Raw genomic sequence first — 14,535 nt, 5'->3', positions numbered from 1 at the left:
CCATAGAGCTAGCTTCCCTATGGGAATTTCATTTTCTGAACTTACAGATGGATGATGTGATTTCTTTAGGGTAAATGAATTTAGAAGCAGGATTGTAAATAAAATTCTCCTCTGTTATCATTTTACATAACTGAGGGAAGATTTATCATGAATGCTCATGTAAATGTAGACAAGAATACGTGTGATTTGAATTGTTGTGAACCATCATATTTCTTGCTTAAAAGTTCACTTGGCTAAAAGGCTCTAGTATGTAAGAGCTTTATGATGTTTCCAAGAGGCATTGTCCACCTAAAAGTAAGACCATGAAAGGCCAAACCAATACCTCATATATTAATATTATTCTCATTCAAGACACAAGAACTTTATCTAAGAGGGAGAGTGATCCCCAGAAATAATCGTATGCAGTACTTGAACCCAAGACATTAAAACAACCACAGACTTCCCTTACTGTTTATCCTTGTGATTTTGTTACCAAAACCTAGTCTCTTTCCCGTTAAATCACAATACTGGATATCTAGGTAAAGTCTTACCTGACTACAGATTACTCAAAGACTTTGAAGGGGTTTTTTAACTCCTTTTGACTTTATGTCAGTGTACAGTGATCGAAATAGATGAAGAAGAGAGTTTGTTGTAAGTTCACAATTTGTTATAATTCTGGAATTGTCCGTATGTGCACTAAAGCTCATGACAGACATGGTGCAGTCGCATCGGAGAGGAAGGATGATCTGCTGTTAAAAGCACCGTGTTTGAGAGACTAGATTTTGATTTTTTCATTTGCTAAAAATTTCTCTGTTTTCTTGGACAAATTCACTTTATCTGTCCATCTTTAACCTGTGTCTGTAAAAAGAGGATAACAACATATTGTTTAATCTCAAGTATATTTAAGATGACATCATATATACAGACCGCTGCTTCTGTGGTAACAGGAACTGTTATAAGTACTGAGCCAGATAATGAAGGGATTAGAAAAACAAAAAAAGCTTTTCATATTTCCTTGTAAACTTGGAAAAAAAGCTTACTTCCCCTAAGAAGTTTAACATACGCATACTTTTAATAGAAAAGGTATCAGTTTCAAAGCGGAGCTTGAATGGTCTTCAAGAAGGGCTATCCTGTCCTGTATTAAAAAATATGGAAGTGAGGTTTTGCTGTTGGTAATTTGAGGATTTTGATACATGAATTTGCAGGAAAAACTTAGGGAAATAAAAACTCATGACTGCAGGGGTTGTAACCTTTTCAGAGCCCCACTGTGCTTCTTTGAGATTTGCACTACAAACAAATACTGCTGTGGGGACCAGGCACGTTCTTTTGATCAGCAGGAGCTGAAATCCTGGGTTGTAGACAGCCCAAAGCCCACCCCGTCTAATGTCACAGGCCCAGTCATCCCTCAACTTCTGTGCTAGTGCAGAGTGTCTCTGACCGTGCTTGTTCACCAGCTGACGTAGTCTAGACTACTTTTTAGCAGAAGGGATTTTCCTCATGCTGGACAGTGCAGGTCTTCAGAGATTGACTATACAAATGCGAGAGGGGAAAGACAGGAGTAACAGGGTAGTAGGTTTGTCAAGAACGGTCCCTGTGCTGAGGCCAGTGCTGTTGAGTCCACACCAAGAGGAGTCTGGCTCAAAGGCTCAATGGGGATTACAGGTAGCCTTAGTAGTAGGGCATGTTTTCAGGTTTCTTTGGCCCTGGGTGCAGTGGAGAAGAGCAGCTTTATTCCTTCCACTTCTTTCTGGAAGTGGTGTGTGTCCCGTCTCATTTTTGCTCCACTGCTCATTTCAGCACCCATGTGACTACACTGACATCAAAGTGGTGGCAGACAGTTTGAGCAATTGCAGCCTAAGCATTTCGATGTGCTCTTCTTGCTGGGTAAGAGCTGTGACTGTGGCTCTGGTGATGAGATTTTGAGAAGTAATGACTTCAGAAGAAATTTCTCAGGCTTTAGAGTGCACCGTGAGAAGAATGGCATAGAGCTCCATGGGGAACGTGTGTCCCGTTTGCAGGGCATCACCGCCAGTGTAATCATTAACTCACCCTGCAGCTTCATGGGAGGAGTGGTTTTGAACATAAGAAAGTTAAGTTCCATTTCCTGCCCTCTTGCTGAATATAAATATGCATGTCATGTGCCTGTCATATCCAAAACTAAGAAAGAAGATTTATCTGTAGAGTCAATACTGATAGCTTCAATACAAAGATAGAGTAATGCCAGTCTTACAAGACTTCTAGCTCTCAATCGTGAAGTCTGGAGCGTTTTGCCAGTTCTTTCGAAGCAGGTGTCAGAGAGGTGTGACTACATAAGTGATACAGGCACATTTCAGGTGGCATTGTTGCCCAGATCAACCCATTTTTTTGTCTGCATGCTTTCTGAGACTCAAATATGGAACAGTTGTTGTGACTGTCACTTCTAATTTGCACAGCCGTTGGTGTCAACAGCTCTTTCATGAGAGGAAAAACTGTATCTATTGGCAATGTAATTTTATCTTAACACAAAATTACACAAGCTTAATGTTCAGGCCATTGATATGTAACATTTTATAGATGGGACATGGCTATGAATTAAAAAAAAGGCACTAGTTGAATTCCCTAGCTGAAATCCACATGGGATTTTTAATGCTAACTTCTATGGCAGAAAGAGGAAATATATCCTTAAAATTAAACTTACATCTCTGGACTGGAAGTGCTCACAGAAGACTGCATCAACCAAGCCTCCTAAACTACTAAGGAAAAATATTGCTAATCAAAACTTAGCAGTTTTGTGTCTCCCAGAGAAGGACAGAAGAGGAGCTACCCACACTCTTGGGAGCTCCACTGGTAATCCTGGCTGTCAAGGACACAAGCATTTGCTGTTCGACTGCTTTTCCATACAGAGAAATCCAGGGCTAGCTCGGTAACAACTAATTCCTTATGGCTTTTCTTCTGGTAGATTTCCAACACTATGCAAAGATTCTGATAAATGTCTATTCCCATATTTAACCAAATTGCGGTTGGATTCTTGTCCCCAAAGGGGAGTGATGGTGTTCCTCAGACACTGTTCAAAATTACAGTTTTGTTGCAAGGAACATATGTGCAAATAGCTTTCTCTTTCTGATTCTTTGTAATACAGTAACAAAGCAATGGAGTTATGTTTAACAAGCAAAGTCTCATAACTGAAATGTGTCATTTGTGTGCCTGTTTCTCAGAAAACAAGCTGTTCTTTCCTTCTCAGAATCCTCTATATATCTACAGTAACAAGAGCTGAAGATTGACTGATTTGATGGTACAATTATGTATCATAGGATGGCTTGGGTTGGAAGGGACCTTAAAGATCATCCAGTTCCAACCCCCCTGCCATGGGCAGGGACACCTTCCACTAGCCCAGGTTGCTCAAAGCCCCGTCCAACCTGGCCTTGAACCCTTCTGGGCAACCTGTGCCAGTGTCTCACTGCCCTCACAGTGAAGAATTTCTTCCTAATATCTCATCTAAATCTACCTTCTTTTGGTTTAAAGCCATTACCCTTCGTCCTATCACTACATGCCCTTGTAAAAAGTCCCTCGCTGTCTTCCCCATAGGCCCTCTTTAGGTACTGGAAGGCCGCTCTAAGGTCTCCCCGGAGCCTTCTGTTCTCCAGGCTGAACACCCCCAACTCTCTCAGCCTGTCCTCACAGGGAAGGTGCTCCAGCCCCCTGAGCATCCTTGTGGCCTCCTCTGGACCTGCTCGAGCAGGTCCGTGTCCTTCTTCTGTTGGGGGCTCCAGAGCTGGACACAGCACTGCAGGTGGGGTCTCACAAGAGTGGAGTAGAGGGGGAGAATCCCCTCCCTCGACCTGCTGGCCACACTTCTCTTGATGCAGCCCAGGACTTGGTTGGCTTTCTGGGCTACAAGTGCACATTGCTGGCTCACAGTCAGTTCTCCATCCACTAATACCCCCAAGTCCTTCTCCGCAGGGCTGCTCTCAATCCACAGCCTGGATTTGTGCTTGGGATTGCCCCAACCCATGGGCAGGACCTTGCCCTTGGCCTTGTTGAACTCCATGAGGTTTGCACGGTCCCACCTCTCCAGCCTGTCCAGGTCCCTCTGGATGGCACATCCCTTCCCTCCAGCATGTCGACCGCACCACACAGCTCAGTGTCATCAGCAAACTTGCTGAGGGTGCAATCGATCCCACTGTCCGTGTTGATGACAAAGATGTTAGCTTGTTTGCAAGCAAATAGTTTGGCTTGTTTGTACTTCAGTCAAAGGCAGATATTTTAATACTGTCACTTTAGTCAAGTGTAGTTACTTTAATACTTACTCCTTCAGGAAAGTTTAAATGCTGCATATAGGTTTCCTGTAGGAAAGATGATTACTTTAAGTATGCTACTATAATGAACCAATTTAGAATATCTGCATGAAAAATCACACTGTATGTTCTTCTCATAATATCATATATACACATATTAAGAAAGAACAGCTTGCCTTCTAGAACATTTTTTTTTCTGCTGATAACTTTGCTGTTCAGTGTAGCTAAAGTCTTCCATTTTGAAAAGGAACAACAAACACAATGAGCTACTGCCACACTGCCCTGCCACCACCATGCCTGAAACCTGCTTTGGAAGAGTCACCTCCAGATTGGTCAGTCTTTGATTTCACTTCTGAGACAAATTGCCAGAGGCGAGGGTGCTGTTGATAATGTGAATATCCATTCACTAAAGACAGGATGGTGTCAACAGCAATATTTGGTCACAAGGTTAGCTTAGTTCACTTTGACACCCAGGACTGATGTTCAGCTGGGGACCTGAAGACAAGAAACTCCATCTGCTTGTACTGATCTGATAAGTACACTTAGTACTGAACTTCACTGTGAAGGTTTTCTCCTTTTGCAGTCCTTTTTGATCTAAACTTTTTCAAAAGAAATAGATATTTCTGATGCATGGAACAACCAATAAAAGCATCATCAGGAAACTTATTAATGTTACTGCAGAACTGCTCAATAGGGGTGATAGCTTGTACTAGTGAGGAGTGTATTGAGTGAAGAATAATATGTAGTACATTTAGATTGATATGCGACTGGTAGGAGGCTCGTATCGGAAACATAAAGAAAGTACTTTGTTCTCTTATCCATCACATGTATTTAATCTAGGGAATGTTACTGCTCACTCTGTTCACTTTGTAAGTGAAATCGAGAGATGAAAAAGAAGAATTGTATATTTTTTTCCTGACAATGCTAATGTTAAACTGAGAACAATTTGGGATGTTTCTGTAAAATTTTGTGATATATGTGCATTCCTTTCTTTTCCTTCAATTTTGGTTAGCTTGTTCTGAACAAAAGCTGTTAGCTAAACAAAAATATATTATTACACTTGCTGATGTGCTATCTAAAGCAAAGCTATATTTTAGTCTTTCCTTCCACTGGGAGAAAATAAAGCAAGAGAAAACAGCTGAGTACATAGATAGAACTAAGCAAGGTAAAACCAGAAGTCATATTTGTAGCCTTAGACTCAGAGATCATTAAGATTGCACTGTCTAGTTGCACAGTTATTTTTTACATTCTAACTTGTGTGCTTGGTTATGGGTTTTTTCCAGACCTGGGTCATGTGTTTGATGGGATTCCCATTAGCAAATAAAGAAAATTTTAAAAAAATTTGCCAATGGAACAGACATGTTCAGGTCACAGTGATATCAGTGACTACTCCTGTACCAAGCATCTTGTAGGAAAGACTTTGTGAATTCATCCATTGCTCAGACTTAACATTCAGGTGTCTTTTATACATCTAAGGTTTTGCTGAATGAAATACGTTATAAAGTATATTAGAAGATATAGCAAATTTTCAAAGGGCATATTTAAGAGGGTTTGAGCCACAGTAAACAAGTGTTAATTATGATTAAGGGAAAAAGGTCATGGTGGGGGGAGAAAGGGGAGCAAGGTGCCACTGGAAAAGAATTTTAACCTTGTTGGAAATTTAAGCCAGTAATCATTGAAGCAACTGCTGCCTTTTTTCAACTTGTGCAATCAGACTGAGCTACTTGTGCATAGCTTGGGGCTGTTTTTTCCATGAAAGTACAAAGAAACCCTCATCTACAGTTTTTATCTACATCAACAGTCTGAAAATTCCCATTTCATATCACTCACTTGCAGTGAAGAATAGTGCTGAACACTAGGAGGTCTGCAGTGGAAATAACACTGAAAGTACATCATCTAAGAATACATCAAGACTATAGAATGGCCTTGCAAGAAAAAACATTCACAATTTATTATTATATTGCCATGGTTTAACCCCAGCCTGCAACTAAGCACCGCACAGCTGCTCACTTACTCCTACCCCAGCAGGATGGCAGGAGGAGAATTGGAAGGGTAAAAGTGAGAAAACTTGTGGGTTAAGATAAGAACAGTTTAATAACTGAAATAAAATTAAATACAATAATAACAATATTAACAATAACAACAACAAATTGTAACAAAAAGGGAAACAACAGAAAGAGAAATAAAACCCAAGAAGGACAAGTGATGCAAGTGAAAACAATTGCTCACCACCAACTGACTGATGCTCAGCCAGTTCTCAAGCAGCAGCCCCTCAGCCAACCTGCTCCCAGCTTTATATAGTGACCATGACGCCATAATGGTCTGGGATATCCTGGGATCAGTTGGGGTCAGCTGTCCGTGTCCCCTCCAAACTTTTTGTCCACCCCCAGCCTCCTCGCTGGTGGGGTGAGAAGTAGAAAATGCCTTGACGCTGTGTAAGCACTGCTCGGTAGTAACAAAACATCCCTGAATCATCAAGATGTTTCCAGCACAAATCCAAAACATAGCCCAGTTCTAGCTAGTATAAAAAAAATTAACTCAATCCCAGCCAGAACCAGTGCATAAATAAACAATTCTGTATATGGATCTGTAAATCGCAGTTTGTGTTTGGAGGTTAAGAGTCTGCCTTCATTATAGGAGGAAAGAGTGTTAGAAGTGTAATTTAGTGTACCTGGGTCACCAAATTCAGTTACTGAAATCTAAGATAACTAGTTAGTAAATATCTTATTTAGAAAGTCCTGGAGAAGGTCCTGAGGCACCATGGAAGGTGCTAAATGTTTTGAGATGCCAAGTTAGCCACTTAGCTTGGGTTCCAATTGATTGGATTCGTGGATGCCTGTTACCATTGCCTCTGTATATGATCTGTTAATAACTACATTGTGAATCATTTTGAGGTTTTTTTCTCAAATAAGTGGTTATGAGCTATCAGAAGCACTATTTAATTATATATCCTACATGTATTTTATTCTTGGGTTAAATGTGTGATTAACGTGTGGTTTTGGAAAATTGCAGGCATGACTCTCAGAAGAATTTGAATTTGTAACCATTATAAAACCATTCTCTCTAATAAATTTCAGAAGCTGAAGAATTAAAAGGAATTCAGAAAAAAAACCTCTACTCAGGCATTACAATCTGACCCAAAATTGAAATAGAGATTGTTTGTATCTGAGGGATCTTTTACCACATTGCATCTGAAACACTTCACTTCTCTGGAGGAGTTGTGTTCATCACATGAAAATGATCTTTAGCTTCTTTAAGCAAAGGTGTCATCTCTAATTATTACTTATCAGTTTCCAGACAAGCAATTCATGTCATCCAGAGCTCATTGGGAAAATCAGCATTTTAAAGATCTTGATCTTGTTTTAATTCATTTGGTTCAATCAGAATTTTGTCACACGTCCTTGTGAAAGGTTGCTGCTTATAATCAGTACTGTAGAGTCCAGATCCAGTTATATCAGGATTACATTATGCTATTTTGTATTATTGTAGCCACTTGTCCATTGAATTTTGCAATATCTCTGTGATTCAGGAACCTTCCTGGATAACCTGTTCTGGTGACCCTCACAAGAGGAAAAAAAAAAGTTTTCCTAATATCTGATTGCAATTTCTCATGTTCCAAGCTGGGTCCGTTGTATCTGGTCTTTTCATCATGTCACTTCCAAGAAAGGTCTGGCTCCATCTCCTCTCTTCCCTGCAACAGATACCCTCCCATGCAGCCAGCTCCCAGCCTCTGTGGGTGCACGAGGTTGTTCCTCCCCCTGGGCAGGACTTTGCATTTCCCATTGCTGAGAGCTGTGGCAGGTGCTGTGCTGCTGCTGGTTCTGGTTGGCCTCCTCTGCCCATCTGCTGGTTAACAGTGTTAATGATTTCTGTTTTCTTCAATGCTTCTTTCTTGGGTAGGTAGTTCCTGCACTGTAAAATCTCAAATTAGGAAGAATTGGAACAGGAGTTACCTGGGGAACTATATGATCATTTCATATCATGTATTTCTCATTACTACCAGAAAAGAGCCTGTATTCCAATTAGTGCCTAATCATGGTTTTCACTGTAAAAAAGAAAATCTAGAATAGATTTTTGCTAACTACCTTTTTTTCTTTGTGCCATCTGACATTTACTCTTCTTGGTTTGAACTTTCATAGTTACAAATAGAAATGTTTTAAAGTGAGCTCATTTTTTTCCCAACTTTTTTCTGTGTATATGTAATGTAATTCCTAGAAAGCATCTTAAGAAAGAAGAAAGGGCAAAGAACAGTCAACTGATGGTGCTACCATTAAAACTTTACGAGTATAATAATTTCTGAAATAATAATGGTTAAGAAATAGCTGGCTAAGTGTCCCTTTGACTCTTGTCTGTTCCTTGAGAAGGTGATGAGTCTTAGAGGAAAGGCATCCCAATGACTAACGTTGTGTCCAGAGGGTCAGCAGCCTTTTGTTTTTTTTGGGATGAAGGAGGAGGTAATTTCTGAAGTAGACAGTTAAGTCTCATCTCTTTTGAAAGCTTCCATGTGATCTTTTCTATCATTAGAGTTACTCCTTTTGTTTATAAACAGTGAGAACACTTTTTTGTTCAGTATTCTGAAAGGTAGGTGGAAGGGAGAAGATTGGATTTATATTCTACATGTTTCTTTATATTCTACAAATTCCAGTAAATTATCATTTGGAATTTCAGGTGGATTTCTTGCTCTCTTAGTTTATTGTTCTTACTTTTATTTATTAGTGGGAAGAGGGAGTATTATACTGCTCCTTCCTACTTTAGCTAACTGAAAACCAGCTTTCTGGTAAGTCTCAGTCAGGTCGCTGCATTGTACAGCTCAATAGATCAGTGACTTCAGTGATTTATATCTCCTCATTGATTCTAGAAAGCTTGCCATTTCCAGACTGCAGGGTCTGTTTTCATCTCTTGTTGTCTATTGGCTATAGGGCCTGTAGTGCTTGTTCAAAGGGTTCATCATCAGTGTACTGTTTGTTTGATTTATAGAACAAACTGAATACTTAGAAATAATGGTCAGGGCAGGATGTCATTTAAGATTTGCAAAATACTGTTGGTTTCAGAAAAGCAATGGCAGCTTGAGAAGCTTAAGCAAAGTGGGACTTGATTGTAAGTTTCTCATTAATTTCCATGGGAACAGGTCTACAATGAGCAGCATAATCATAGTTTCCTTTTAGTAAGATTTGCATATTTAATATTTTTATTGTCTCTTTGTTGACACAGAGCATTAGAGATGTAGATGAGCCTTTAGAATTCTCAGAAGGCTGCTGTGTTTGCATCCTCTCATGGTACAAGCGTATTTCTTAAACTCTTACTGGTCTGGGGAGACCAAGAGCTGGGTCGTTGGTTTTTTTACCTTTTGTTTGTTTTTTTTTTACCTGTCCAGCTTACTTCCAGAGCACCATTCCCATCTGTTACGTTTTCACAGAAACAAAACTGCATTGATCAGCAGGATAGCACTTACTTTGCCTTTGGTGGACTTCTGACCTGGAGACTATTTTGCTATTCAGCTTAAAAACCCAGCCTACCTTTAATTGTGTGAATGTCAGGCATACAACAGAGACTGTTTAAAAGATTCAAAAGGTGGTCTTTATTTGAGGTAACACAAAAAGGATAGGAATCTAGGGGAAAAAAAAGGAATAAGCTACTCTACGCCATTATTTGCTGCCTTCAGCATGCTTACTCCAGAGCCTTCTGTAGGATTTGATCAACGTCATGCAGGAGATAGACATTTCCTCTTGCAGATCTCTCTCTGCCCCTTCCTGCCTCCCCCCAGCAGGCAGCTGCCTTTGATATTAGCAGATTTTTCACTCTTAAGAGGATTCTGTCATTCCAAAAGCCTTTGTCATCCTCCCTCTTACTTGACTTGACTTTAAGCACAAAAGGTGTTTAAGAAGCACCTGTTTTCTTTGCTTTCTTGAGTATGGATTTTTCACTCTACCCTTACTGCATATCACCCAGATAGAACTGGTTAAAGTGACAGGGCAGCGCCCCCAGTAAATTGCATGCCTAAACACGATTTCTAAGGTTAGTAATGTTTTCCTCTGCTGTGCAGCTTTTCCAGGTATGGTAGGTGACATATCAGGGACCTTTTTAGCCCATGCCTGAAACACTACAACTCATTTATTATTACTCAGTAATAAACTAATTTTGAATATATGTGTACTTAAATGGGTACTTAATATATATGTGTACTTAAACACTCAAGCAGGCGTAACAGCAGTAAGTATCGAGGTATTCTAGTGAATATCATAGTAAAACAGGATATGTACTAGTGTGCAAGGTAAGTTCCTCAGATTTTGTAATTAGAAGATGAATGGGTTATTTCTTTAGGTGACTGGGATTTACTCTGGGAAGTTGTATTACTCCCCTTTATGTGATGAAATGTCATAACCTATGCTTTCTTCTACCTGTCCTTTGAAATTGCTGCCCTCTAGTTTGAGCAGGAAAGGTGTCCCTGGTCAGACGTTTATATTTTCTTCCATAGCTAGCCACATCTAATTCATGTCACATTCTCTCCTAAAAATGATTGTTTGTGTTTGAATTACATCTAAGAGATACCTTTGTCAATTTTTTTTCCCCAAGTTCACAGAAATTTTTTATGTCAGTGCACTCACCAGCACAACTTGAAGGGTAAATGGTTTAATGGCTCTTTTACAGATGCTTGATTGTTGCACCAGTGAGTAGTAGGAAGAAAAAAAAAAAAAACACAACTACTGTATTTATGGTTCCTTTGTGATCAGGATAGCACTAATGCTGAAAATCTGATGGAATGGCTCTTTGACATTCATGTTTTGAGGCTCAGAATGAGATCTGTGCCTCATGGTTTCTGTAAGAGTATTCAGTGATTAAGCCCGCAATTTATAAAATTGATTGTTGATTAAACTTTTAACATAGTAATAGTCAATTTCTAAGCTAGTTAATATTTTAAAAAGACATTGTTAGAAATGTGATTCACAGTGCTGATTTTTAATTCTGTTGTGTTTATGGGTTTTAATTAAGATAATGTCTTGCTGTTAACTCTCAAAGAGTTATATTTGCACAGTTATTCAAGCTGGAACTGTTCTTCATGAAAATACATGCTTAGACAGAGTTTATGTTCTGTAGTAGTTTACGGAAAATACATCTCACTTATAGACTAACCGAAAGATCATGGAAGTACGTGCCTTTGTATATAAGAATTATCAAAAAGGCACACAAAGAAAACTAAATGCTCATTAAAGGACTTCTCTAGATTTGTGTTGACACCCATTATTTAATGTTGATTTACATCACATTTTCCAATCTTAATCTTCCCATTAGTTGTCACACTGCATCTGCTTCTATAGTTAGAGAACACGGTTTACAAGGTAGAGACTGTCCACTTAGTGTTGCACTCGGGTGATAATTCACTCCATACATCTGTGTAGTTCTCTTTTTTCCTCTTATGCTCGCCTTGTCATTTTGGGCAGTGTTTTACATTGCCAGCTTGTAATCTCAGTGTTTTACTTGCTCTCTCTCATTGTCTCTCTCAACAGAGAACTTGGACACATAATTAATAGAGTTAGTAGGATACACTGTTCAATCCTATGATTTTTATAGACCTCCTGTAAAACTCAGCAGCCATAGTCCACTCAGCAGCAGCAGCTAATAATAACCCAATCTGACTGACTTGTAATAGACTGGGGTGCTTCTGAAAAGTTACATATTAGTGTGGATCTTAAATCAGTATTCAGGTTGGAGCTTGGTTCTCAGCCCATTATTTAGTAATTCAAATATTAGCTCTAGATGAAGAAAGGTGAAATACATTAGACATGAACATATGTTAGCTTTTCCTCAATAAACTGCTTTATATGTCAGTGGCAAAATGCTTCCATTGAAAGCTGGTATGCTTAATTTTCCTTGCAACTTTAAAAGAAGAAAATGCAAGATTTTTTATTAAAAAGATGATGAGTTCCACTTTTTAAAAATCTTAAGTAGGTGTAGCAGTTAAGTTGTGCATACACTTTTGCAGAATTGGCACAGCAGCATGTTTCATAGACCCTTCATGACTCCACTTATTTGGTACTGTAATCATGTAACTAGCAACTTGCTCTGCTTTTTTTTCATTCGTATACAAGGGAGATTTGAAGCTATTTGCATAGTTAACTTCATTTCCACCTGTGAGTAATGACATTTTAAAAAATCATTTCAGGAAAACCTGTCAGAAGACAGTAGGAAATGTAAAGAAGGCATGGAAAAAATTCACGTGCCAGCAGATGAAGATGCAAGAAGTGAAAGCAGCAGCACTGAAGAAGAAAAAGAAAAGACAAAATTGCTATTGGAGCGTTTGAAAGCTCTGGAGGTAAGAAGTACAATGGTTTCACACATAAAAGACCACCCTACCCCCTGCCTCATTCATTTATTGGCACTGAATCACCTTGTAGTATAAATCCAGTATTTCACAGATCACCTGTACTCATGTTATGGTATTTTTTTATGATGCATTTACCAAGGATGAACAAGAAGCTTAATCTTAGAACTGCTGAAAGGATCCCTCTCTAATGTTGAGCATCAGATACCTTTAAAAAGAACTTTATACAGTATTTTAATTCAGTTGAGACCATTTAATAAGAGAAATTGTTTTTACTGGTTTTGTTTAAATTATTAATATTGTAAGATTAATATAGGTGGTTTAACAACTGTCATAAAACCAGTGTTGCTTCATTGTAGTTTATTGTTCAACTTCTAATTGCTGGACTGCTTGCTTGGGAGACCTCAGGTCTTTTTATTGCTAGATTGTGGAAAATCTATTTCCTTGTAGACCACATGGAAAACTGCACACTCTAGATTTTGAGTGCATTTCTGGAAAATTAGGATGTGCAAAGTAGTGCACCTTGTGGTAATTCCTAACTAGAGGAAAAGTTCTGAAGTATTGTTAAGCAACCACGGACAAGGTACAGGTAAGATTGTAACTGCTTATATATGTGAACTTATTTTGTGCTCCTCGATAGAAGCATGGGCTTTAATGTGTATAAAAAAACAAGAGTGTGCATATTTTAATATAATTTTGAACTAGTACAAAGGCATATTTTTAATTTGTCAGGTGTTTCCTCCATTCTCTTCTGTTCAGGTATTTATGTAGTGTTATGTGTGTGGATAAATGAATGCCTTAGAAAGATCTTAGTGGTAAACAAAGACTTCATCACTATGCCTATACTCTGGATCTTTGTTCTTGAGGACTTTGTTAAAAGTAAAACATGAATAGTTATAATCATGTTTGGATCTAAATACAGAATCTGAAAACTGAAAAGTATAGGCAGTCTCTACAGTTTTTCTTTCCTTTAAAAGCTTAAAATAAAGTCTGTAAAATAAACACATTTACTATTAATTAACTCTAATTTTGCCCTGGGGAAAAAACATATGATACCAAATTTTTAAGACCCATAAAACTCTGATAAATGTACAGTTTACTATAGCCTTGCTTTATCTGTCGATGAAGAATGACTGTTGGTTCCTTGTGGTCTTTTATTTCCAAATATGCATGATATGTGTTTGCTTCACCTTGTTCTTAATCGGTCTGCATGACAGTTGCAGTTCTTTATGTCCTCAGTTGTTAGGAAGTTGTTCAATAATGTCACAACCTTTATCAGTTGTGGCAAATTGCCCAGATACATAACGTAACATTATGGACAGATAGAATCTAGTTCTGGAAGGTCGGTGAATAGATCTCACTGATGTCAGTGTTGTGCAGTGGCTTCTTCAAAACACGGATTAGTGAATGCCAATACTTCAATAATTAATCTACATAAATAGCCTAAGGAGCTATCAAAGTAAAAAGATGAACTGCAGGGCCAACATTAATTGTGACCCAAGATAATTAAAACAAAGTGTTGTTAATTGTGTGTTGTTTAATGTTATATATCCTTGCACTTGATCTTTCTCTTGAAGAATATAAATTGGTTTATTAATGGTTTATTAATTAAGAGACATACTTTTTAAAGTTATATGCAATTAGCAGTTCTAATCCTTTACTATTGGCAGACTAATTATTCTAAATATTTTATTAGTCTATACAGAAAGGAACAAAAAATTACTGTTTGTTGGTTCCTGTGCTGTGGGTGTCAGAATCTTTAATCTTACTTTACATGATTAGATGTTACTGTATCATACACAATTAATAAAATCAGCAAGGCTAAAGTAGTTACTAAAGTTGGTCCTCCATCTGTGCAGTGTAGAATCTGAAGACTGCCTATAAACAGAACCTAGTAAAAGTAATAGTCAAAATGTGGGAACCTAATCTATTAATGCCTATTAATATAATTTCATTGATATA

The 14,535-nt window shown here is 38.3% G+C and overlaps 1 protein-coding gene across 1 annotated transcript in view; it reads left to right on the top strand.

Annotated features, from left to right (window-relative positions):
- NCKAP5 (NCK associated protein 5) overlaps positions 1 to 14,535 on the top strand; it is a 379,508-nt gene that overhangs the window by 233,282 nt on the left and 131,691 nt on the right. The window contains exon 6 of the mRNA XM_074873715.1: positions 12,415 to 12,564. Coding sequence (XP_074729816.1) covers positions 12,415 to 12,564 — 150 coding nt within the window. The remainder of the gene's footprint in view (positions 1 to 12,414; positions 12,565 to 14,535) is intronic.

This window comes from Strix uralensis, chromosome 6, assembly GCF_047716275.1.
Source record: "Strix uralensis isolate ZFMK-TIS-50842 chromosome 6, bStrUra1, whole genome shotgun sequence".
Lineage (NCBI taxonomy): Eukaryota > Metazoa > Chordata > Aves > Strigiformes > Strigidae > Strix > Strix uralensis.
Note: the sequence above shows the minus strand (reverse complement) of the source record. Positions and strands in the feature narration are given on the sequence as shown.